At 43.1% G+C, this 27,326-nt stretch overlaps 1 protein-coding gene across 1 annotated transcript; it reads left to right on the top strand.

Annotated features, from left to right (window-relative positions):
* Positions 1-573: 573 nt before the first annotated feature.
* Positions 574-24,997, top strand: LOC139909073 (serine protease HTRA1A-like). The gene is made up of 9 exons (XM_071896007.2): positions 574-1,156; positions 8,763-8,862; positions 9,728-9,932; positions 20,669-20,863; positions 21,081-21,113; positions 21,213-21,327; positions 22,099-22,156; positions 22,478-22,573; positions 24,342-24,997. The coding sequence occupies exons 1-9, from the start codon at positions 697-699 to the stop codon at positions 24,508-24,510; spliced, it is 1,431 nt and encodes a 476-aa protein (XP_071752108.1). The 5' UTR covers positions 574-696; the 3' UTR covers positions 24,511-24,997.
* The last annotated feature ends 2,329 nt before the right edge of the window (positions 24,998-27,326 follow it).

The raw sequence follows: 27,326 nt of genomic DNA, 5'->3' as shown, positions 1-27,326 counted from the left end.
ACCTTGACCTCCCTGACCTCCCTGACCTCCCTGCAGGGAAGCAACTGAAAGGATAATTTCCCTATGGAGATCAATAAAGGATCCATTTATTATTAATTACACAAAACACGATTACTATTTCTGCAATATGGTTACTTGCAAATACTATAGTATTTGTATAGGGCTTTTTATTATAGCCCTACTGTATAATAAAAAATAATCAACTTTATTTATAGAGCACTTTTCTTAACACGTTACAAAGTGCTTATATATGTTACCTCTATTCCCAGATAGACTATTCTGCTCTATCTTGTGATATTTTTTGATACAGGCCTACGGTTCATTCAAGCCGCCGCCCCGTCCGCTTCTCACTAAAATAGGCTGCTGGAAATAGATCAATAACTCAGCTCTTCCGTTTAGGACGTCACATTATAGGCACCAATCACCAGGCTTGTTGTGATTGTCTATAAAGTGTATTGCTTTTATAAATGCAGTGCCAGCAAAAACGCAAAGTCGCGTAATGTTGCGCAGTGGCAGTGCGGCTTCTGTTAAATGCCTCTCCAGCTGAAGCGACTCCCCCCATCAGCACTACTGAGCTCTCACATCCCATTACACTGCAAGTAGAGAGGGACTGGAAAACTTTTAGAAAACTTTTTTAAAACTTTGTATTAAACTTTTTTTTAGGTCCATCATTTAGCTTTCTTTTTAGATTGAATCATGTTTTGGTCCCTGCTGTGCGTAACCGTTGCCTTTGCGTCCGTACCGGCAGATGCACAGATCTCCAGCAGGTACGTTATCGGATGTCCCGCTCGGTGTGACAAGTCGATGTGTCCCCGGCTACCGGCGGACTGCCCGGCGGGACAAGTCCTCGACGCCTGCCGCTGCTGCTCCGTGTGCGCGTCGGGAGAGGGCGAAGCCTGCGGCGGCAGCGGGAAGCTCGGGGACCCGGTGTGCGGAGAGGGGCTGGAGTGCTCGGTCTCCGGCGGGGTGGGATACTCCGTCACGGTCAGGAGGAGAAGCAAGAGCGGGACCTGCGCGTGCAAAGCTGCCGACCCCGTTTGCGGGAGCGATGGGGTGTCCTACCGGAATATCTGCGAGCTGAAGAGAGTCAGCCACCGGGCGCAGAAGCTGCAGCAGCCACCTGTTCTTTTCATTCAGCGGGGAGCCTGCGGAAAAGGTAACACTCAGGTTGAGCCGGGTATAGGCCACATCAGGGGTTCACTAGAGTTTTCATGCGACGGCACCCCCCAGATAGACAGACATTAGGCCACTTACCCCCATTTGATTAGGATTTTGTCCCGTATAGGCTATAGGAAGATTTTTTTTTGTTGATTTAGTATTTATTTGTGGTGGTGAGGGTGATTACAATAGTTATTCTCATACATTCTCTATTTGGGATCGTTGGATTTAATTATAGTGAAAAAAAACATACCTATACCTATTTTTAGGTCAGTCATATGCCATAGCATGTCCATATTGGCTATACTTTACGTGCGTAAATTGTCTTTTTTCACCGTATTTCACCTTGAACCTTCACAAATTGCTCTTGATCATGACCCTCTGCATCCTCACCGGGCACCGGGCGGCTGTGAGCTGAACTCACACAGATGTTATACAGCTGCATTCAGCGGCACAAAACCCCCATGTGTCTAGCATAACAAGGGCCACTATTGAAATGTGTTGTTCCCTTCTTCGGAGCCACTTCATTCATGCATTACAATTAGACTCAATCAGAAAACCATTCTAAGTTTTGCCTGGTTGAATGAAGTCATGAGCTGCTCTCTCCTGATGTAAAGCTTTGGATTATCTCTGGTATGCATAGAGTCACATGGCCATAATCCTCTTGATTGTTTTATAAAATACAATCCAAGATCTGCCTCAGGGGAAGACTGTATAACCTAAATAGAACATAATTGAATTCTCAAAGCCGTTTTGGAAAATGATATAGACAATTAAGAGCACTTGAGTTCCAAAGTTGTAATAATTGGTATGATTGAGTGTTTCAGCATGGACCTGTCCTTTATCAGAGGGTCATGTGAAAAGTATGTTATCATAATCAGTGGAACTGAATAACAAACAGACCATCATTCTTCGCTTCAGACTGCTTTCTCTATGAAATAGCACAGTCCAGCCAAGAATGCATATTCTGTACCATTTAATCAGTGTATCATTTATCATCATTAATGCTGTATGTGTGTGTGTGTGATATGTCTTAGAATGACACAAGGGATATTCAGGAATGATCAATGGTCAGATATACACACATTTATGCATGCACGCACTGCACACACACACTTATACACAAGTACAGGTGGTAAAGACATCATGTCATTCTCCAATGTTAGTGTGTGTGTGTGTGTGTGTGTGTGTGTGTGTATGTGCGTGTGCATTCATGTGTTTTACATATGTCCATCTGAAGTGGGCACCATGTGTGCAGTTCTGAATGGAGAAGTTCACTTCAACACCTGCTGCCTGAAAGACCTATAACTTACCTCAAGGCTTGGAAACTCACTGTGTCCCAGGAATCTCTCTCTCTCTCTCTCTCTCTCTCTCTCTCTCTCTCTCTCTCTCTCTCTCTGTTGTCACTCATGAATCACGGTTAACAGTCGTATGAAGGAATGCCTGGCACTGATTCAAAGCCACAATTCCCTCACTGTTGAAGGCAGTTTAAGACAGGCAGGAGACGGTGGAGAAAACACAAAATTAGTAGACCAAATTTTTTGGCAAGGTGTACACCTACATCAAACACTGTCTGCGTGTGCAGCAGTGAGGCAAGACACCAGCACTGTCCGCAGCAGAACAATGAGGCAGACTATGTCTTCACATTTGTCAGGCATATAGGCTATCCAAATAAGTGATTCTCAACCTTTTTCACATCAAGGACCCCTAATTTAATCCACATTAGGGCCACGGACCCCCATTTAATGAAGTTTTGTCTCTTGGACCCAAATCTGAGAATATTTTTATTGTTAGATATGATTTTGTCCAGAATTCCATGACTATCTGTATTGTAGGTAGAGAGATAACAGAGAAACTATGATCAAAATAGTCTTTCTTCTACATTCTGTAATTGTGTTCACTTCTTGTAAATGGAATAATGGTGAAGTTTAACAATTCACCAATTTGCTGGGGACCCCCTGGAACCCCCCCAAGGACCCCTGGTGGTCCCCGGACCCCATGTTGAGAAACACTGATCTAAATGGTTAAGTTGTATCAAAAGCAGCTATGTCTGAAAGTGCCACGATTACAGCAAAATGGTGGCAAAGCCTTTCCTAGAGGTGGGTTTTTTGTCAGGTGGGTGTCACTGATTTCCCATAGCGCCTATTGATCATTTTCATAGCTCCAGTGTAAGGAATGAGTCAGTCACATTTCATTTTGGCATATCAGACTGGCTCCGTTGAACCAATTGGTGAACAAGACTGTCTATAGGTGTGTATCTCTTTGTTTAGTAACGAGGCCGGCATAGAGGATGTGATCATATCCATGTCTCAGCCTTGGCCTCAGCCTCAGACAGATAGCAGGACCGGGGTTGAGGTACTCGAGGGCCCCGCGCTAAAGAAAGAATCGGCCCCTCGGAGCGCCCCTCAGTACTCTGCAACCCGGCTCCGCATTAAGAGAACACATGCAATTACACTTTGCATGATGTCATTTTGCGTCTGGACTCCGAAAATGTTGATTATGCAAGCTGTTTGATTTGGCAAGGAAATTTAGGTCAAATTTTGCCATGTGTTTTGGGTCGTATTTGTCTTAAATGACTCATTTTTGACACAGAATGCCATATAGGGGCTGCAGAAATAAGCTGATGTGAGGAATTTCAGAAGAGGCAGATCTAAGCAAATAAAGGTGTTGGCATAAGGATGAGTGCAATATGCTTTAATAGTCCATTTAAACTTTCATCCAATGGAAAAACCCAATATAATTCATAGCTGGTGAGTGACTGGCATTGGTCTTTATGGGTTTGCTGGTCTACTGTTGCAGAGTGTACAATCCCATTGTTACTCTGTCTGCCTAGTGACTTGTATGTGCTGATTATGCACATTCTTCTCCCCTGACTTGTCTGCACCACTCTTAATATTCTAAGATCTTTTTGCATGTTTCTTGTCCTTTTTGTCTTCGTGTCTGTTTCTCGTTCTGTCTCTGCTGCTGTTTCTGTGTGTCTGTCTGCTTTCCCTAAATATTTTCCTTCCCGTTCACCCTCTCTGCCTAGGATTCATGATTGCCCATAATTCACATACTCATTAGTTCTCCATTTCTCTTGCTGCCTGACCACCTCCGCTTCAGCTTCTGGCATAGTAGTCCCTGCCCGATAAAGGCTCTTTTGTGTCCCCTCTAACTCTTATTCTGACCACAGCAGGGGAACATCATGTTTGTATTGCTCCCATCCCCTGATCACACCGATAAGGCATAACAAACCTGATGTCACTTTCCAAGCCCACAGTACTTCCTCTCTGCCCCCTCCGCTCTCTTTTCCATTCACACTGTGGGCTCGTCCATCAAGTCATCACACTTGTGCCAGCTTAGTCAATGTTGGGCCACAATGAAACCTACTAAACTTTTGAATTGCAGTGCACCGAAAGCCTTGAGATAAATAACCGTATAAGCAAGTTTTAAGTTTTCAAATGAGCGATGTCTTCAAACCTCTAAAGACGGGAACATTGTGAGTGTTGTGTGCATTCACAGTAGTTGTTGTACATCACTTTCACCTTCATACACCATTTTGGCATGATGTATAACAATAAAACTTCAAATGGTTTGGATTGGCCATACCACTGCAAGGATGTCAGCTGTTTAAAAATGATGAAATGTACTTATATAGTTACTTGTCTGAAGGCTTCACTATTACTGTGTCAGAAAAAAGACTCTTTCATGTCGCTGGTGGTGAGTCATGACAGGGTGCTGTAATAGAGAATACCAAAACATCTTTCTATGCAGCATGCTGTTAGTACTCTCTCCTCACTTAATTATATACTTCTCCTCAACCAACTCTATACTAACAGAGGGAGGACTACCTGCACTCTTCATAAAAACATCCAAACTGCATTGGGGGATGATGTGTGGGCACATTTTTTGAGGCAATATGGGCAACATTGCCTTAACAGGAATGGAAAAATAAGGTTGGTTACAGTAAATTGCAGAATTGCACAGTAAGCTGCTTCAAAATGTTGCTCATGTGTCTTGGCAATGACAGCAATGCTAAACTGTCTATATCTTTGTAACTGCGGAGAAGAGTCAGGCCTCATCAAAGCTAAATGGCTCTTGATCCTACTCTGGAGTGTCATAACTCTCATGTCTATTGAGTCATTGAAGATCTGTAACTTGTATTGAGCCAACATCAATGGCTTATAAGGTTTTTCTAATAGCTTATACATTGCTGAGTGACTGTGATCATCGTGACTCTCCAAGCACCACTACAGCAGTGGTTCTCAACCTTAAAACAAAGTGATGCCTACTCATCCCCTCCCCCCATCACAGGCTGCATATGCAGAGCGGTGAACAGTTCAACCAAAGAATGACTTTCCCTTTTCAGGTTTTGTCCCCACAGTAGCAAAGTGGTTTATGGATAGTGTGTGTTGAGTCTCAAGGCATGGCAGTTGGATTACTGAGCAGCTGAAGAAGAGAAGAGGTACTGTAGCCAGATCTAGTTTCAGTGGAGGATGAGGAACGGCTGCTTCCGCCTGCAGGAGCCCGTAAACCAGCGGGTATGCTGGGAGAGTAGAGGAAGAGGGGGAGTTGGGATCTTGGGCGAGGAGGCTTGTGGTGAGGGTCAGTGTGTGTAGAGTGGGGTGGGGGTGATGGGTATGGGGGTTATGTGTGTTTGGGTAAGGTGGGGGTTGTGTGTGTGTGTGTGTGTGTGTGTGTGTGTGAGCCTTTACATGAACTTTGCTTCCTAAAAACCTCTGTTTGAATGATTTTCCCTCATCAAATACCTGACTTGAATGCAGAAAATAATCGATTTGACATGAGAATACTGATAACTGATGCTTAATTTTATTTACTGAGTTCCAAATCCTAAAGTGTATCTTATCTAAAGTGGGAGTCTAAGAAGTGCTCTCTCTGGTCACTTTCTCATGATTCCCCCCTCTCTCTCAATATGTGTCTGCGTTTCTGTGGGTCTTTCTTGGGTCACAGCATCCTAAACCAAATTCATCACTGTTTATCTGTCTATCAAACTCTATAGTGTCTCACACATTTTAAATTTGAAGGAAGATTAATCAATAGAAACATCAAAACATATTATCATGCTGGTCTCATAACAGCTTTGTCTAGATGAAGATGACTAATACTTTGAATAGTAGCAGGACAGTTACTGTATATACTCTACGCATTTAGTTAAGGTGAGTAAGTAAATCACTAATTCTCAGCTGCAAAACCCGTAAAGTCAACTTTTGGCAACAATTCGACAGATGGAGAGATGTTATAAAAGCAACACGTTGGCCAACTTATCATATATATTGCTCTTTATAGCCACTTATGACATGATGTCATCCTCTATCCTTTTGTAACAGAAATAGCTGATAGCTCATGAAAGGCCCTACTTTCCATCCACACATTTTGATGACATTCAGCACTTTGAAGTGAGGGTTGAATTAAAATATCTTCTGGCCTTTTTAAGGAGACAGCTGCTTTTCACTGTGTCTAGCTGTCGACTCGATTCTACAGCTGTAAACTTCGGCCGTTCTCACCTCCGTCCAAGTTCCTCAGTGTGAACCAATATGTCACTGTCTATAAACCGGGCAACGATCGCCCGGCCGGCTCTGGATTGCCATTGCGAACGCTGAGGCGAGCCGAGGAACGCGCTACATCTGTTTTGTGATTTCCCATTTCCCCGAATCGTCACCACCTGGCCGAGGTCCACGATCGTTTCTTTTGCACCGCAGCGGTAGTAGTGTGTGTCCGGAAACAAATTAACATCTGCATGTGCGTGTGTGTGTGTGTGTGTGCATGTATGGCTTTGTATGTGTACGCTTGTATGGCTGTGCCTTTGGGAGTGCATATATGTGTGTGTGTGTTTGTGTGGAGCCAGCACTCATCATACTGTAGTGAAGTGAAAGAGACAGTTTATTGGAGGATGACCTGTACGGACGCTCCAGAAACAACACAGGTTCTGGACACTGGGCCTGCCCTCTCTGTCTAATCCTATCAGGGCTGACCACACTCCCTGGAGAGTGCAGCTAGCGTGGGGAAAATGACTACAACCTTTCCATTACTTACAGGCTCTTACTCTCACTTACTGCGGGGAGAAACTTGTATTCATTTTATCAGAAGGAATTATTTGATGTTAGGATTTGGAATAAGCTCAGAGGTTCAACTCGGACATTGGCAAGGCTGAGCAGAACAAAATAAGTAAAGGTTTGGAGAAAACTGGTTCGATTTTTTATTTCAGTATTGCCCATGTATTGTTTGTAAGCCTCTTGGAGTTCATTAATGGCCATTCATTGTTTACAAGCCTCTTTTTTTAATCTCACCTGTGTAAATATATGGTTTGTCTTTCAGTTTGTGTTTTATCATTGTCTTTCATCACTTTCTATCACTTTACTTGATGTGTGTTTTATTATTGCGTACTTTTAAAAAGTAACCTAAACATAAACTAAACCCCATTCCTAATATGTTAATAGGTTTAATAAGGTTATGAATCATATAGATAGATAGATAGGTTGATAGATAGATAGATAGATAGATAGATAGATAGATAGATAGATAGATAGATAGATAGATAGATAGAGATTGTTAGATATAATTCATCTCTACACTTTTCAAGACAGACGAAAGTGATCCTGAGAGTGCAGAATACCAGAATTTTCCCCCTGCGGGATGACAAATGTTTTGAGGACTTTATACTGTATAATTTAGTGGCATCCAGGACGGCAAGACAGTGCTCATTCCACGCTTGTGTTAGCTTAACTGCACCTCAGGCGGAATGTCTTTCTCTCTTCCTTAACCCTTCACTGTAATCAATGATATCCCAGGGCTTATGGGCGCCTTTGACAAGCGCTCCACAAATTTGGGTCCTCCAGGAGAATATAATGAATGAAAATGGCCCTTGTGAGACAAAATAGTTTGAGGTACTTGTCAAAATAAGGGTTTACGAATGGAAAAATGGAAAGTACAGAGAGAAAGAGCTTGGGAGTCTTGATTTATAGGTTGGGTTAAATGGGGTTTTTACTGTCTTCTGAGTGGGACTTAATTACCTGGTGAATCAGTCAACATTTCCTGACTTACCCCACAATGGATGGATGGTGGGAGGGGTGATTCAGTGATTTTGGCAAGTACACACAAAATGTATACTTGCCACATTATATTTCTGAAGACCAGTTTGAGTTCTTGACATAAGAAGTGTTATGACTTTTTAAGAATTGAGGGTATTTGTGCCAATTTTCACATTGGAAAAGGATGATTTAAGAATTAGAGCTTAAATTGAGACCTGGGATTATAATTAAGGTTAGGTTAAAGTAAGGGTTAGGGAAAAGGTTAGGTATTTATTTACAAGGGTTATGGCCAGGTTTAGGAGTTCAGGGATGAGTGTGTGCATACGTGTGCGTGTGTGTGTGTGTGTGTGTGTGTGTGTGTGACCTAGACAGTCTGAACCGCAGATGGACTGTCATCCTTTCTTTTCCCTGGTCTGTTATGATAAAGAGCAGTTTTATTTGTTGGCTTTCTATTCTCACACTGCTGTTACGTCATGCAGTACTTTGGTGCGTTTTCAGTTTGTTTTTAGCCGTCTGACATCCTACGTGTGTGCGTCTGTGTGTGTGTGTGTGTGTGTGTGTGTGTTGTATTTCCAGTTCAGGACAACCCAGACAGCCCAAGACACAAGTACAACTTCATCGCCGACGTGGTGGAGAGAATTGCTCCGTCTGTGGTTCACATTGAACTCTACCGCAAGTAAGAGCCATGCACCTGTGTGTGTGTGTGTGTGTGTGTGTGTGTGTGTGTGTGTGTGTGTGTGTCAAACTTTGCGACATACCAGAATTTACAGCCCACCTGTGTGCAATACCCAGACCACACTAGTCGGACAGGCACCTTGCTCTCCACTTCAATCTTTCAACGTGCCTCTTCTTTTTCATCATCACACCGTCTCTTATCCTCTTTTATGTCTAATTCTCCTCCTTCTTTCATACCTCATGTTTCTCGTGTGTCCTCTCTGTCCTGTCTGTCATCATGGCCTGCAAACCCCCTTTTTGAAAGTCTTCAGTTGTTTCATTTCCATGGCTCTCTCTCTCACTCTACTCTCCTGACCACCCGCACTCAAAACTGGCTCTCTTATCCTCTCTCTGTCGCTTCTTACCGTTTCTCCCTGTTTCTGTCTCAGCTTGGCTTGAAAAGGGGTTTTCATTAGGGTGTACGGTAATGCTGCACTCTCTCTCTTACTTTCTTTCTCTTCCTCTCTGGATTTCTGTGTTCTTTCTCTTTCTGGCTCATCTTTGAATACCTGTCTGCCAAATTGACTTAACTTTTATACATATTCCTCCTATTCCCAAAACATTACCTGCGCAGAACCTACTTAAATGCTAAGCCGACTCACCTGTGGGACTCACCCGCTCGCATGCTCTAACCTTTCTTCGCTGCCTTTCTACTCTCACACTGCCGTTACCTCATGCAGTATTTTGGTGTGTTTTCAGTTTGTTTTGAGTCTTCTGACAGGGATAATGAAACAGAAAAGACACGTTGAAAGAGTGAAGTGAGTAACAGTGCTCTAATCCCCTCTTTCCTCCTCCCTCCCTCCCTCCCTCCCTCTCCCCCCCTGCAGGATGACCTACTCTAAGCGGGAGGTGGCTGTGGCCAGCGGCTCGGGCTTCGTGGTGTCGGAGGACGGCCAGATTGTGACCAACGCTCACGTCGTGGCCAACAAGCACCGGGTGAAGGTGGAGCTAAAGAGCGGCGCCTCCTACGACGCCAAAATCAAAGACGTGGACGAGAAATCGGACATCGCCCTCATCAAGATTGAGTCACCGGTCAGTCAAAGCACTAGGCAGTCAGCGAGGCCAGCAAACTGAAAAAACTTGGGTCAATTAGCTAAATGTGCCTTGACATAAAATAAATCACACACCCTTGTTTTATTGCCTTGAGCCACACATATTTCACAGTCGTGCAAGCTATGACAAACTGTATAATTAATATATATACAGTATAATATAATGATATAATGATTTATCCATTAGTGAGAATGGAGTGAAACGTGCTCATGCATCCTGCTGATTGAAAGCACATCTCCAAATTACTTTTGGTATCGTGGTTGGTTTGGGTTTTCATATTGTCAAATGGAAGATGAATTTCTACGAATTCAACCCAGAATCAGCTGATGTCTTTGACCCAAGTTAAAAATTAGAGACGTCCCTTTTGAGTGAAAATATTTTTAGTAGAAGGAAAATAACTATAATGTGCCAATGCAGCAATTGACTCTTTTTCACTTTTCATGGGTTTGCTGAGTCTTCTATAAATATTCTGCCTATTCATTTCAAATGGAAACTGTATGGATTGGAATATTTTACGAGGCATTAATACTACGTTCGCAGGAGTTTGTGGCTTAATGCACAGTAGCTCTACCTGCTCTAGAGAGCAATATCTGATTCCATGCATGCAAGCGTTTGTGAGAATGACACTGAGTGCTTGAACACCCAGAAGACAGATTGAATTTTAAACACTGGTTTCCAGGCCAGAGAAACATATTAGAGGAGAAATTTCCTTTTCTCTCCTACTGAACTCTTTCTTTCTTCTTTCTCTCCCAACTGGCTCTCAGGCTTTTTGGATCTTGACCCCAAAAAATGAAGGGATGTCTATTCACAACCAATGCAGGCACAGACAGAATAGTAAACTTTCACCCCAATGGATGATATTAATTTTCCCTTTTCAGGCAATTTCACTTCGTTTATTATAGGAAGTGTCACAGACACTGCAAACACTAATCACTTTGCAAGAGAAGCAATCATTTCAAAAATTAACTTGGTAGAAATAAATATGTGTGTCACCTTCTATAAATTAGCTAATGACTCTCTAAATTCATCTCACGACTCACTGGGTCGTCCCAACCTCCAGGTTGAGAACCACAGATGTGGTTCTAGTCAACACTGAGATGCAATTTCACTTCATTGTGATTCAGTGGGGATGAGATGATCTTGTCAAGGTACTGTCGACAAACCCAGCCCTCTGCACTGTGGAGCAGGGCAACAAAACAGCAACATTAACTTGCTGTTGTGTAATTCTCCAATAAAACAGCTGGGGAATAGAAATTAGAAGTTGAAGTTAACATGTTTTGGCATGAAAGGATTCTAGAACTTAGAGACGTATTCTTCAATGTGCGAGTGAAGTGAGAATGCAATTGGAGCCAAATGGTCCTTGTAAAGACAGTTGTCTGGCAGTCAGCAGATCCTGTTGGCAGACACAACAGGCTGCAGAAACAACAACAGTCAGTCATTACACAATTCTTCTTAGAAACACTCACAGTTACTCATTACCGACAGGTGAAAACCTGTGCCATGCTCAATTTACAAGAAAGAGGCCATTACTGATCATTAATGGCAAAGAGGTAAGCTCAAAAATGTGTATTTTACTTCTTTTTTTTTTAAATTTGCACAAGGCATACATTTTTGCTGCAATTTTTCTTTTTCTCCCTTGTTCTCTTCATTTCCCTGTGTGCCTGTCTTTATTTCTCTGTCTAGTGGACTGGAGCGATCCACATTACACGTTAATCACAGCCAACAGTCATATGAAGGAATGCCTGGCAGAAAGCCGGGGGCTATGGACTATAGGAGTCAGAGCAGTGCAGAATGCATCATGGTGCTTATTCTCATGGCTGGGCGGCTGAATAGACGTTCATGACAGCAGCACAAGGTGTACTACAAAGACCCCAATTCTGAAAAGAGGTTGGGACACTCAGTTTTTGTTCAGCCTACAGTGTGAGCCTCCAAGGGCTGAAAAGAGCATTGAGAGATGCTTTGTTTTTGTTCAGCCCAGAATAAAAGGCGTCCCATGCCTTGATGACAGGCCGGTCTTCATTTGAGGGGGTCTTCCTTGTGTTTGTTTGCATCAGACATGCTCAGTGTGGACAGCCTGTGCTGTGTGACTCAAAATCAGGCTCACTGAATCGCTGACAGATTCTTGTGCTGTTGCGGATTTGGAAATGTGTGGCGCTTTATGTAGCAGAGGCATGTGTTATAAATCTCTGCTCACCCTGGTCAACCACGCTCCATGCTGCATCATGGCAGAAGTCCTCGCTTTTGCGTTGTTTCTCCAAATTTGATATGGGCAATGAAAAGGAAATGTGTCATATTTTGTTGATTTTCCCCCACAAATTTATTCACAGCATTCCACTGCATGCCAGTGTGTTTATCCTGGTAGGCAAACAACAGGTGATTGCAATAAAATAAGTAATTGTTATCAAATGACGAGAATGATTTATAGCCATGTGTCATTTTGGTAGAAAACACATTCAACTTCATGAGAATCCTAAGAATAGCTAGAAGGGGGTTTTGTGGTTATAGTTTTGACGTAGCCCTTGTGGTTAGATGTGGTTGACCTTTGTCCATGTTTGCTTGTTTTGAAAATGAGCATAAGAGAAGTCATCGTGCAAAGTCGCAGCAGCCCTCCCATCCCATGACTAAATGACAAACGCCGAGAAAAGCTCTGTTCACATGGGAAGGGCCTCATGATTCAGATGGAACTGGCATCTCTGCTAATGAGGGAAGGTTGGGTTGTGTGTCTGCGCACTTGTGTGTGTGTGTGTGTGTGTGTGTGTGTGTAATAATTGGGGCTAGTGAGAGTCATTGCAGAGGAAATTAGAGGATGTGTGAGTTAGGGAGATAATGAAAGGGCAGCATGGAGAGCGAATGTAAGCATTTTTTATTTGAAGTATAGAAGGAAAATACAGTCATCAAAACCTATAGCTACAGGGTATCTGGTCTGCGTACTTAAAGAAAAATAACTCTGAATTTCAGCTTTGAAATATTCAATAAACAGCTCACTGAAGTTAATGTACCACAGAAAGAGAAGTGAAGAAGAAAGAAGTGTCTCCTGCCTCCTAATCTGTTTTTGCACTGATGTACAGCTCCATAGAGAATGAAATGGACAAGAAAAGATAGTTTTAGAATTGATAGCACTCCTACAATATAAAGCTCAAATGGATTTAAAAGTTAAATATTATATGAGTCCACAAATTTAGATTCTTGACTACAGCATCTCAGATTAGAGACTTATTTTTCTAGTTGACAGATTTGTGAGAGAGAGATTTTCATGTACACAAGCACTGATTGGGCTACATTATGGCAGAAGAATACCACATGTGAATTCATAAATTCATAACCTGAATGTTGTATTCCTCTCCCACCTCCCCTCCCTCCTCGCCCTTCTTCTGTCCCTATTTCCCACATTTGTCTCTCTGCTCCTTATTTGTCTCAATGCATGCCTCACAGCATACAGTGCGTTAGAAACTAGGTCACTGCTGTCAAAGTCAGCACTCGGCCCGGGATAATCAATAATCAATTGCACATGTGTTTGAGCGAGGGACTTTAAAGTTGACTTTTCCCTCTGCATACCCATTCCCCTCTCTGCTTTCTCTTTCCTCTCTATGAGAAATTGGAGTTTATTGGTGGCAGGGCCCAGACGATTCCCGGGGCTGCGGTCTGCCCCTCATCTCTGGGGAAGGCATTAGTCTGTCTGCAGCAGCTGGAACTTCAGAGGGAAAGGGAAGGGGAAAAAGTGCTGCACTCACTTGTTCCTGAGAGAGAGTATGGGGGGAAAGAGAGAGAGAGAGAGACACAGAGAGAAGGGAGAGGGAGAAAGTGTGTGCATGTGTGTGTTTGTGTGTGTGAGAGAGAAAGAGAGAGAGAGAGATGTGGTCAAGGCCTGGAAAATGGATCCATATGTCTGGAAGACTAAGTGAGCTAATAGGCTAATGAGTGCGCTGTGTGATGTGGCAGTGGGACGATAAAGATAGAACTAATCATGCTTCAGGTTTGAAAGCCCTCTCATTAACCCCATCCTCTCACTCCGAACTTGGAAACAATCACATTCACTTGGAAGCACTCACGCTGAATTGGAAGCATCCACTTTTACTTGGAAGGACTCACTCTTGACTTGAAAGCGCTTACTTTTACTTGGGAGCCATCTCATTGAGTTGGAATGACTTTGAATTACCCATATTAACTTATATTGACCTGCACAGTCTTGGAAGCAATCACAATGTGTTGGAATGACTTGAAAACACTCAGATGTACTATGCAAAATTTTGTTCAAATCATTCCAGATCATTTTATTGCATGTCATGCGCAGTGCAGTAACCTTGGGTTCATAAATGCAACAACTCTTAGGGGGATTTCATCTCAAATGCACTGAAACTTGTTTACACTGCAGCTTTTAAAACAATTCCACTGCATCAATTGTGGGAGAATTGATATTTTCAAAACTAGTGGTAGCATATTAAATTAGCCAAGAGGTCTAACACACTGAAACTGTTGGATGTAACTCCAATAAACGAACCATTAACTTAATCCTCATGCTGAAATCAACTTTACAAGTTGCAATGTGGCAGTGAATACAGGCCTCATGTTTCCCATATGGTCCCATGTAACAATGGCACTGTTTGTCTCTGTATTACCCATCACCCAGTATTAAGAGTCTCTATGCGGCCGGACAGACCATTCTCTCTGGGCAGCTTGCCTGATGCTGGTTTGGACAGGGCTATTATTGGAATGTGTGTGTGTGTGTGTGTTTGTGTCTGTGCATCTGTGTGTGTGTGTGTGTGTGTGTGTGAGTGAAAGAGAGGGGGAGAGAGAGAGAGAGAGAAAGAGTGCATGCACGTATCGATGCGTGCCTGTATTTATTTATTTATTTCTTTAGCACAGTGGGCAAAAACTCCCTCAGAATTAAGAGATTGATTATTTTCATTTGTAGTCCCTTGATAGATGAAGAGGGAGCACTGACAGACATGAAGCAAAACTGCAAGCAATTATTCAAATTAATAGTAAAATGAATCAAAGCATGCATGTTTGTGTATGTGTGTGTGCGTGTGTGTGTGTGTGTGTATGTGTGTGTGTGTAAGACCTCTTATTGGTCCCTACCAGGCGACACGGAGGACACACTCCACTGCCAATGGAAAGACGCTGCATGGCGTCCTTCAGAGACAGGCAGAGGGGAAATGAATCACATCCTCCCCTCCTGTCCCATCCTCTCTCCATCTTCCCATGTTCATGTAACCAAAATGGTTCCCATGCTCGAGGATGCAGTGTGGTGGGAACGGAGCCAAAGAAAGCCTGCTCAGCGTCCTCCCCACTTTGGCCCTGCTGGGTCCTGTTGCGCTTTGTCTTGGCCTGGTTTGTAGCTACGTAGTTGTTTTCCAAGCCAGCTGGACAGCCAGTAGCCTAACCCCAAACTGTTTGGGCTTGCTAGTCAGCTGACGTGACTTAGACGCATGTTTTGAGAGGTTGAAAGGTTTCAAATGAACCAGGCCATGATCAGCTTCATGATAACCAAAAAAATGATTTGAAACATTCATTGACGGTCAGATAATATTGTTTTTGCTCTAAAAATAGACAAGGCTATAATGCATCAGTGGCTACATACACATTGCGCAGTTTCCAGATTACATCACTTGCCCCTGATTTAACAGTATATCCTGTTTGCCATCTGCCATTTGTACCTTTTTTTAGCATCTACTGCCTCAATTTTGCAAGTGTCACGCTCCACCGTTTAAGTGTAGGCTACAGTGAAGTGCGGCACAAACAGACAGGGCCGTGGATAAAACCAGTGGTTCTCAAACTGGGATCAAGGGACTCCCGGAGGTCCTTGAGGAGGTTCCAGTGGGTTCCCAGCAAAATGAGGAGCAGTTTGATTTCAATATAATTTAATTCAGTAGAAATTACCCCAATGTATAATGATAAGAATGTATATATAAAACATAAAATGTATAAAATATAGAATGTACATATAATAAATGAAATGTATAAGACCTTCTATTATGATCATAGGTTTTACTCTCCACACTATCATCCCTGCATGTACAGTGTAGACAGTTATGCAGTTCAATACTAAGTAAACTACAAAATTCACAGTCAGTGCTTCAGGCTACAGCGCAGGCTCCCTGTGCTCGGCATGCGAAAACACAGACGGAAGGAAGAGGCAAATGCCCAAATGCCCGCATATAAGACCGCATCTCCTCTGATCAGTGTGATTTGTGCTGTTCAAAGCCGTGCGACGTCTAGCCAGAGCTGAGATGCCCTCAAGTCTTCCAGACTCAAACCAAGTAAAACTACACTGAGCGGAGCGCACAGACGGAACTCACACATGTGTTTGCTCTTAGACGGACTAAGACCTTCATAACAACATATGGAAGCCATATTGGTTTCCGTACCGATGTCAGTAAGGATATGGTTTACCCAATGTGGTTGGAATATGTTGATGTTACCTATACTTCTAAGAATTGCTTAGTGGAGCAAACATCTATTACGTTTATTGACTATGGCTTTGATTAGCACCAGCTCCTGTGATATAGTTTTCCATGTGTATTTCTTTTACTGTGTGTAGCGCTGTGAAATCTTTGTTATCCACCTATATCTCCGTTTTTTCAGTCCACCAAATGTGCAAGCGTTTGCGCGCGCACACACTCACGCACACAAATACGTCATTGGCTCACTTACACACCATATACACACCCACACTCACACACACACACACACACACACACATTCTGTCCTATCTCTCCCACCCCTCAGCCTGATCTTCTGATCCCCTGACTTGATGTTAAGTATGTGCATGCTGAATCCTGCCCTATTTTATCTGCCTTAGCACAACCCCAAGGGCAAAAGTTCAGGCGTCACGGGTAAAACCCTATACCTTACTGCACCTATGAATTTTAGACCTTATAAAATTATGTTCCCGGCTTTGAAGTCCCCTGTAAGAAAGAAACAGGGGAGCTCAAGTGACTACAGTAAGTATACAGAACAGGTCACGCGTTCCCTCAACCTAAGCAGCCGGTGTGTATGTATGTGTGTGTGTGTATTTTAAAATGGTCTGTCTGTATATCCAACGACTGCCAGGTGTGTGGGTTTCAATTTACAGACTTGAGTTTTTAAGGGTTCATGCCAAGGCAACCTCTTCTCATGTGAGAGTGTGTGTGTGTGTGTGTGTGCACATGTACGCGCCTGCCGCAGAAACTATTAGCCACAGTCCATCACAGCTTCACTGCAGTCGAGTTTGCACCTGGACTTCAGGTCATAAAACGGTAGTTAGTGTAATGGCTTTTAAACGACCCTCCAAACGACCGAGGCTGTAACATTAAACAATGGCAGATCTCTACTGCAACTCGGGGGCTATTTCCAAGTCTATCTGTCTCTCTTACCGTCTGCTCGCCCGCCTGCTTATCTGTCCATCTATCTCTCGGCCCCTCTTCCTCCCGCTCCGTGTTTGTCCCCGTTGACCTAACTGTGACAAAATCTATCTATGTACAGTAGGCTGAATCATAAATCAGCTCGGTGATAAAGGATTTAAAAAAAAAAGTCTGGAATGTTTCTGAACTCGTGCCAAGCGATGCTGTCTCTGAAGCGATGAGAGCAAACAAAGTTGTTTACTCCTCCCTCCTTAAATCTGATGCTCCAATTCTCTCTCTTATCTAAACACTTGAGAACTTGGAAAACGTGGTTTCTCTGTAACGGGACAGAGAAATCTAAAATGTGTGTTCCTACTGGAGGTAGTTTAGGTCATTACTCCCACGATAAAGTAGAAAATGCCTGAGAATGAAAAGCACCCGTTTCTAGAGGGATTCATTTTACTAGTAGAGACAGTAGATGGCTACCCAAGCATGCAAATTTGATTATTTGAATGACCCACTGTGACACATAGAAATGCATGGGTCAGCCATTTTCAGAACTGGAGCAGGTATGTTCAAATTGATGCTGAAAACCAGAGACTTTGGCTGGTTTCTGCAGCCATCAGGGCCGACCTGCTGCATCAGTGTAATATCAAACCCTGCGTTCAACTCATTCGTCTCACGTTCTCAAGCTCTCTGTCTGCGGTTTGCGGTGTTTGTCTCTCACCTTGCCCTCTTCCCTTAAGTGTGGCTAGTGTTGTTGGGTGAAGTTCTGGTGCGTCCGGACCTTCATCTGAAATAGCAGGGTGAGTCACTTGGGTGGTCAGGAGGAGCGGCCGGACTCACATGGCTCACAAGTCATTCCAGATTGCTGACTAGTCGTGATTAGTAAGTGATATCTGGAGCAGCGGTCTTTAAAAAGGACAGCCGTCGGCATGTTCCCTGTTTGTTTTGCCTTCTCACCTAGGCGCTCCTCGATTGTCAGCGAACTGATGCATTCCTAGGATCGTGTGTTTGTCTGTGGGAGTGTGAGAGTGTAAGAGTAGGCGTGTGTGTGCATGGGAGTGTGTGAGTATGCGTATGTTTTTGTTTATATGTGTAACTGTATATATCAATATACACTGAACATGTTGTGTATGCAGAACATGTTCACAACCACACATACTATGTAGATAGATAGATAGATAGATACAGTAGATAGATAGATAGATAGATAGATAGTTAGATAGATAGATAGATAGATAAATAGATAGATAGATAGATAGATAGATAGATAGATAGATAGATAGATAGATAGATAGATAGATAGATAGATCAACAACGCTACATTTATGAAAGTGTCATAAATTCATGGGTTTCATGAAACCCTTTCAAAACCCCCTAAAATCAAAAATACACTGCACTCAAGCTAAAAACAAGGATGTTTTTCTTAGTTCCTGAAAAGCTGACATTTTGGAGATACAAGGTTTTTACCCGACAGCGGCAGTAACCATGACACCGCCAGTATCTCTAACTGTTACCATCATAACTGGCAGTAGCCTAGTCCTGAATGTCTTGGCAGTGACTCACATCCACCTGATGTCCTCTCTCAGCTGTGTGTTTCTCTTGCTTCCTCTCTCCATCTGGTTATGCTCTTATCTCACATGGAGTGTGAAGGGAGAGGGGGGGTGAGGTTGGGGGGGGGGGGGGGGTGATTATGCAGACTGCTACTCCTGTGTCAGGTGTGTGTGTGTGTGTGTGTGTGTGTGTGTGTGAGTGTGTGTGAGTGTGTATCTGTGTGTTTTCCATCTTTGCTTTTAACATTCCCACAATGTGCAAATGTCCCCACAGGAATCAAGAACCTGGACTTGAACCATTATGTGCACGTGTGTGTGTGTGTGTGTGTGTGTGTGTGTGTGTGTGTGTGTGTTTGTGAGTGAGAGTGTGTGTGTGTGTGTGTGTGTGTGTGTGTGTGTGTGTGTGTGTGTACTTTTACGTGTGTGTGAGGTGAGGTGGGAAGTGGGGTGAAAAGGTTCCCCTCCTCAGTTACTGGCTATCACTATCTTTGTCGTCTTCTAATAATAACTTCACCTCAAGGGTTGAGATTGCCTCTGTGTACAACAAGGTCTAAACCACAGACTGTTCAATCAAAATCGCTCCGTAAATTTATTTCCACAATTCATTTTTCAAATTCCATTTTGGCTGTATGTAGTTTAGGGAACAGATGATATCAGCTTATTTTGTCCACGTCTGCAGAATACATAAACATCGAGCAAGATGGTGTATGCAGACAGTGTTTCCATGGATAGCGAAGTGTCATGTTTTACGACTGAGAATACGACGATAGGTTACTTGAATGGTGTGTGTTTGAGGGAGTATGCATATTTCACATAGATCCTTTTGTCTGTGTGTATCTGTGGCAGCTTGTCTTGCTGTCTCAGTTACCTTGCAGCCTCCACCGACTCCTATTTATAACCTTGAGTAAACAAAATGGATACACAGAAGGAGTGGACGGGACAGGTCCTTCTTCTGAGATAGTGCTGGCCTGGTGTGTGTCGGGGCATCGGGTGCAGTCCGTGCGCAGACCCAACGTGATGTGGCGGTGCGTGGGCTTCGGCTGCGGGCTGCCCAACAGAGATGATTTCACTCAGAAACGGAAACCGTCACTGCGGATGGATAAATATATCCTTTCTCTGTCTGTAGCCTGGTTTCCACTACACGGTCTGACGGGGCCAGCCAGAGCTTAGTCACTATTTACCATGTACCAGTCAGTTTTCCAGCATCTGTGGTTGTTTTTTGCATGCACTTGCCAACAGGGATGAGTTGTCAGCTGGGCTACAGTTTCAATCAAACAAATAAGCTTTTGATCTCGGTTATTAGCATTTTGATTTGACGCTGGCACAAATCTCACTTTGCCCTGCTGTGGAAAAGTGGTAATTGTGTTTCTGTGGGAGCTTTGCCATGCAGCATGGAGTGGGTTGTGTTTAGAAGAGTTGTGGTTCTGGAGCGATTACTTTCCTACTGTCCACTCTTAAAACATCATGAGGAGTTTTTGAGGCTTAGTAGAATAATTGCACTTTTTGCAACATTGAGCTTATCAGTTTCTTTAAGACTGAATAGTCCACCATTTAAATATGATTCAGTGATTTTGGCACCTTCTCTAACATATGGTGTGTAGTAACAATGTATTATCTTCTGTTTCCTGAACCCTGACTTAAAGAGGTGTCCTCCCTGATAAATGTCATATTTGGGAAAATGTTTGCCAGGAAAGTTGAAATATTAGAGCATTAAATCAAAAATGACTCACTCTCTGCTGAGAGTTTTTATAAAACTTGGCTTCTGCTAGTAATATCAACGCCTCTCATGGATGTGTTCCACCTAAATTTGGCCCCCTTGTGTTTCCCACCTGTCCAGACCAAGCTTCCCGTGCTGCTGCTGGGCCACTCGGCAGACCTGAGGCCGGGGGAGTTTGTGGTTGCTATCGGCAGCCCGTTTTCCCTCCAGAACACAGTTACCACGGGAATCGTCAGCACCACCCAGCGAGGAGGCAAGGAGCTGGGCCTGCGCAACTCCGACATGGACTACATTCAGACTGATGCCATCATCAATGTAAGTGAATGTGAGAATTCATTGCACATTCATAGACGACTGCACAAGTGCTGTCTGTCAGTCACATACATAATACACACTCTCAAATACATACAGTATGTGCATGCATGCATAATCAGCACGTTACACTTACACTTGCATTCTCTTTTCCTCTCTCTTGCTATCCACCTCTCTCTTATAAACACAAACAAAGTAATTTATCGTTCTTGGTTCACAGTACGGCAACTCTGGAGGGCCTCTGGTAAATCTGGTAAGAATTGTTTTATTTCACTGGCACACAGAAGCCATTTTTCATTTCTATGACATGTTAAAATTCTGAACTCGACTAAGCTGCGGTTTGCTGTTTTAGGATGGCGAGGTAATTGGGATCAACACGCTGAAAGTGACGGCCGGCATCTCCTTCGCCATACCCTCAGACAAGATCCGACAGTTCCTGGCGGAGTCCTACGACCGGCAGTCCAGAGGTATGAGCTGTTGCTGACGCGGCTTATTATCTTTTTCATTTTATTGCTTTCATTCAGAATCAAGACAAAGCGTAGGAGGCAAAGTCTGGAAAAGGGCTGCGAGAGTTGGACCCAGAGCCCATGATCACATATATGAGTTCAGAGTATCTAATTCATGACACCATCTTTAGAGCATGTGTTCTTCATCTTTGCATGCTCTCTTGAGATGTATTTCCTACATTTCTACCCATATGGATCTTTGCCCTGCATGACCCAACAGGATTTAAACATTGCAAATAAGCTACAAAAGGAGCAGATCCCAGAATATGTCTGGTTATTCTTTTTAGTTGTGTTTTTATTGCCTTTTCCCCCTGTACCTGGCCCAGTCTTTTGGAACATCACACACATCTATTTTATCTGGAGCTGCCAATTTGATGTCATAAAATGCTGGGAGATTATTTTTCAGGGGCTTTCTTGATTTGACTTGTCTATATGATAAAATAGCTGGAAAACAAGACTCACAAAATGTATGATGAAACACAAAAGGCATTTTCTGGAGTATGTAGCCTACACATATGCACGCACACACACACACACACACACACACACACACACACACACACAGACCCTACCACTGACTTGACATCTCTATTCCTATGTGTTTTGACAGCAGTTGTAACCCCTGAATGATGTGTTTGAATCCAACAGAATAGCCTTGTTTAAATCTAAATCAGGACTGGCACATGAGAGAATGACTGATTCTATTTGTATTCTGTTGTTGTCCATCTGTAGGGAGGACAGCAGCTAAGAAGAAGTATATTGGTGTGAGGATGATGACGCTCACTCCAGGGTAAGTTACACACTATCATAGAAGATGTACATCACCATTGTCATGGCAGCATTACATTTATTGATAAATTACAAGTTGAAGTCAAAAGTTCTGATTACTAACTTCATGCACAACTTGATTATTAACATTATATGGTGCCATACAAAGCTATTGCTAAATCACAAAAAGTATTGATTGGTTCCCTTAACTGCTGCTCTCTAGGATATGATATGGCAACAAGCACTTCAATTGCTTGTTTATAGGTACAATTATTGATTGATTACTAAATTCTCAACCCTGCAAAGCACTTCTATCGGTTACATCCCCCTTCTCTACCTCTAGGCTAGCCAAAGAGCTGAAGACTCGGCACCGTGACTTCCCCGACATCACCTCTGGAGCCTACGTTATGGAAGTCATCGCGAAGACGCCAGCTGCAGCGTAAGGACAATATTCTGCTCATATGGCTCCAGAGGCGTGGGCTCAGTACAAACTAACTTGGTTGGAACAATATGGTTTTCAATGAAGCGCAAGGGCGAGTTGCCTCTGACTCTTTCTCAGCAACGGGATATTGTCTTTGGCACTTTACGCTATACACATGCATTGAATTTATACAATACTGGCCCGGCTCTCCTCTCCTGCGCGAACTCACATAGCAAATAGACATTTCATTTTCTTTCTTTCATTTATTTCTCTCCTCTTACTCTCATGTGTGCACTTACACACATATACACACACACACACACACACACACACACACACACACACACACACACACACAAAGCCTCTTACACAACTGCCTTAGTAAAACATAAATTCATGGCTCGCTCCAGCGTGCCTAGAGTGTCTGGCCCTCTAAAATATCCCCCTCCTCCCACAATCCCAGCCCATTCCAATCAGCCACTACCACAACTCTAGCAGAGTGGGGCTTGGGAGACGCTGAGGTCAGCTATTTCCTTCAACCCTCATGCAGGGAGGTTGCTAGCTGCTCTGTGGTTTTCCTGCGCCTACTCACTCAGCTCTCCCCAGAGTGGTCTCTACTACAAGGCCTTGTCGGGGCTTACTCATTGGTTAAATCACTCCGTTTTCTGCATAATGACATTTCTGTGGTTCCGGTTACATTTTGTTGCGTACGGAGATGTTTTTTTCTGGGCTGCACTTTTGATCTTATGTTAGTATTTTGTGTTGGTCCATGGTCTTGGGAAATCCTGCTTGGCCCTGCTGTAGAAAGATGGCTCCTTTGCTCCATTGGAGGAGTCAGCGTTAGTCACGTTTGTCTGTTAAATGGCATACAGTAGCTAAGCACTGTTAGAGGAATGTGGAACTGCAGTTGTGTTAAAAGAGGCTGGTGCAAGCGAAGGTGTGGTGGTCTGTGTCTGCATGTGGCTGTGATTAAGAAGTTGTTGTGTTGAGAGTCACACTTTGATATCACTTCTGGTAACCGCCTCCGTCTTGGTGTGATTTAGGGTTTACTCGTCTTTTATTGTAGGTGTGTGTTTGCTCAACGTGTTTTATGTGCTAACCACTCTCCCCTCTCTCTGCTCCCATTCACAGTCATGATTGTGGTCAATTTCCAATGATGGTTCTATAAAGTATAAATATGTTGTTTTTCTTTTCCAGTTTGTAATTCTATTAATCAGTACAATACAGACCTGTAAACAGACCTGTGCAAAATAATAGTTAAATATGTGACATTAAATATTGAACACTAAAAACGCATGAGGGACACTTGATTTGTTTTATCATGTAAGTAATGTGTCTTTTGTGAGCCATTTAATATTGCTAATGTATAATACATCTATAGGCCCAGCACCAATCTTTAAATCAACCTGCTGTTTTTTATTCTTTTCACTAAGACACAAAGGAAAGAGGAAATTCCAGCTCGCTGTACTGAGAACAAAGATTTATTAGTAAAAACCGACACGTATCGGCATGTGGTCTTCATCTGGGTTTGTAAAACATACTTTGTCACAAACAGTGACAAAGGCCACATGCTGGAAAGCGTCAGTCCCCCTCTTGAGATTTCCTGTTTTCCAGTGTTATCTGCCCAAGTCGTGTTAGTGGGTGAAATCGTGCCAGAATACCATTTCAACCTACTAAGATATAAGACTCGGGATACGAAACACCCATAAACCCTTTGTTGATGTACTTATGTCCTTGCCATTTATGAAGCCCTTGTTCAATCATCTCTTCTTCTTCTCCCCTCCAGTGGCGGTCTGAAAGAGCATGATGTCATCATCTCCATCAACGGCCACAGGATCTCATCGGCGACTGACGTCAGCGCCGCCATCAAGAAGGATGCCACACTCAGAGTAGTGGTGCGCCGTGGAAATGAGGACGCTATCGTCAACATCGTTCCCATGGAGATCGACCCTTGACCCTCCCTCAAACTCAACACACGAGCTGGAGCTCACTTTTCCTTAGCACCAATGGACCTTATATGGGTATCGGAGGGGGTTCAAATGTCACGCCCTCCCCCAGGATCTGTGGCCAATGGCCAGTAGCGCCACGCATCCAGGAAAACTCTGGCTTTGCCTTGAAAGGAACGACTGTACAGATACTCTAAAGCAGAGTTGTACTTTCTCATTCATGTGTATTTACACTTTTATTCTTGTACGCTTTGATCAATGCTACTACTGTTTGCTCATGAACATTAAAGACGCTTATTGGCATATTGTTCTTACCTACTTTGTTTACTTTAGTGTCTTTTTTTTTCAGTACAGACTTTTGCTCAGCAGGCCTTCCATGGCGATGTTAAACAATTTAGAGACTCTATGGGCAAACCTGATTTGTATAATTGTTGTTTTCTAAATTTCTTTTTTTAAGTACTGTAGTTTTAATGTTTCTGTTGATTATGTGTTCTGTACTGAGAAGAAAATAAAGGGTTTACATTCTTTTGTTTTGACACTATCTTTGCTTGCTTTCTCATTTTCTTTCTGTCTCTATCACTCTCTCACACACACAGACCTACACACACACGCCACACACAAACACATGCACCCACACACACATGTGCACTCGCCCACATATACACACACACACACACACACACACACACTGAGATGGTCTGCACCCAGGCTGACATTACAATATTTTCTTTGTGCGTGTGCAGTGTTTGCTTAACCATTTCTCATACATGCACACACACAAGGGGGACATAAAGCCAGTTGGGATCTGGTTTAGATTTGATTTTATTGCCTTCATACGGGTTTGATAGTGGTCTGGTGTGATTGTTGGGCCGGGGGCCCTGCAGGCTGACCTCAGAGACAGGAGAGCGGGCCAAATGGGGATCTGATGCAGGATGGAGTGGCCACAGATGAGGGGCTCGCAGGAACACACTCAGAGTCTCAGTACATTAAGTACATAAATTTCGGATGAATTGGATGAAGACTTTTAGATGAAAAAGAGGAAGCTTCTCCAAAAGGTTCTCAACTTTTTAAACCCATCATAACTCAGTTACTCCAAGCAAGTGCAAACAGAGGATTAACAGCTTTACAATAAATCATGTATTCATGTTTAAAGGTCACAGGAAATAAATGTCTCCAATCCTATGTTTTCATATGTTATCCTTTATATTTGAATCTCCTTCTCTTTCTCATTCTCATATATCACATGGCAGCCGTATTACAGCAAAGCATGTTGCCATCATGCTAAATATCTCTCACAGGCATGTATCATCACACATGATTATATATGAATTTACCGGACCAGAAAACTAGTTTAGTCTTCTTTTGATATAATGTGAGCACTTAAGTACTATATACAGTACTTAACTGACAAATGTGTGTACGTTCACTCCCAACTTCCAGCTCATATTGAGGCAGAGGTGACAGTGTAAGTGCTACCTAAGTGTTGCTGCCATCTTATGGCTCTCTATCAATGTTGCAGTCAACTCTATTTACCCATACATATAAACTCCTGTTAAGTATAATTTCACACTAAACTCCTATACAGAATTTTGACTCGAGTTGTAAAGATGTTTTTCACAGTCTCTAAATTTTAAGTTTTTATTTCACTAAACATTGACACAGCTTGATGACTAATTTCCTCCAAAACAAAACATCACACACAAGCTTCTGGGAGGGAGTTTATATGTATGTAGCGCTGGATTCAGCTGTGAGGGCCAAGGTCTGCCCGTTAATGAAGTCACGACTGCCAGGCTGCCAAGTGCCTGAGCTCAAACCATCAGTCATCCAGGGCATGACAGCATTACCTCATCACCCCTACGCCTTGGAGTGGACTGACCATCTCTTTGCTGGCCCAATTACATGCAGATGCCAAAATATGTTTACTCTGTACACTGGCTGAAGATGGATTGCATTTGCTTCTCGCTTCTCTTAGTAGAAATGCTGCATAATTATGGAAGGAACTGACCCCTTAGAATAAACCTTTGGCCATGTTTTATTATGATCTAGCACAAGGTAGGACTAATCCTATAGTCTAAAAAACATAGAAATATGTTTTTTTCAACAGGTTTCACACATCAATGTTGGCACCATGGCATTATACAGAAAATAAACAGAAGCTTTGTATGACTTGTCTTGACAGCAACCTTAGGCCATACTTAAAAAATATATGGCTATACAGTAGGATTTATTTGCTTTTCTTTGGGTAAGATGGGGAATAGGCCTCACTCAGAAATAGCTCAATTAACAGTGCATGGTAAGGTTATGACCCTCGGGTTTTCACATGGCTCCCATGGGAAATTACCAGCCCTCTGTTTCTGATTGGACACCAGTCATTACCAAAAAGCTGTCCCCCATGCCCACGTCCAGCTTTATGAGGACTTTCAGGCTTTGAAGGAGAGGTTGTGATGTGTGTCCAGGCTGAGTAATGGCCATTTCAGTGTTGATACAGTTGGGACTACTTTGCCCTGCTGTTTATAATGCAGTATTCACTCATTTGACACCATCTGCGCCCGAGACCAGTGCCAAGACTCACTGGTGATCTAAAATGCAACTGTTTCCGACATGCTGCAGGTGTTTGAACATTTAGTCCACAGTAATCACTAGTAGGTTCTACTGTGGCTTATGACCTATGGGTAGAAGGCAGAGGGAGTGGTCATATTGAAGCAACAAACAATACACTCTAAAATGGGACACACATTTTTCTGTTATATGTTTCTGACAGAACAACAGGACAGTAACTTGTGATGTTATTCTGGAGCTGCCCAATTGCAATCTAACAGGATACC

The sequence above is a fragment of the Centroberyx gerrardi genome, chromosome 15 (assembly GCF_048128805.1).
Source record: "Centroberyx gerrardi isolate f3 chromosome 15, fCenGer3.hap1.cur.20231027, whole genome shotgun sequence".
Lineage (NCBI taxonomy): Eukaryota > Metazoa > Chordata > Actinopteri > Beryciformes > Berycidae > Centroberyx > Centroberyx gerrardi.
The sequence above is the reverse complement of the archived record's forward strand: the minus strand, read 5'-3'. Positions and strand labels throughout refer to the sequence as shown.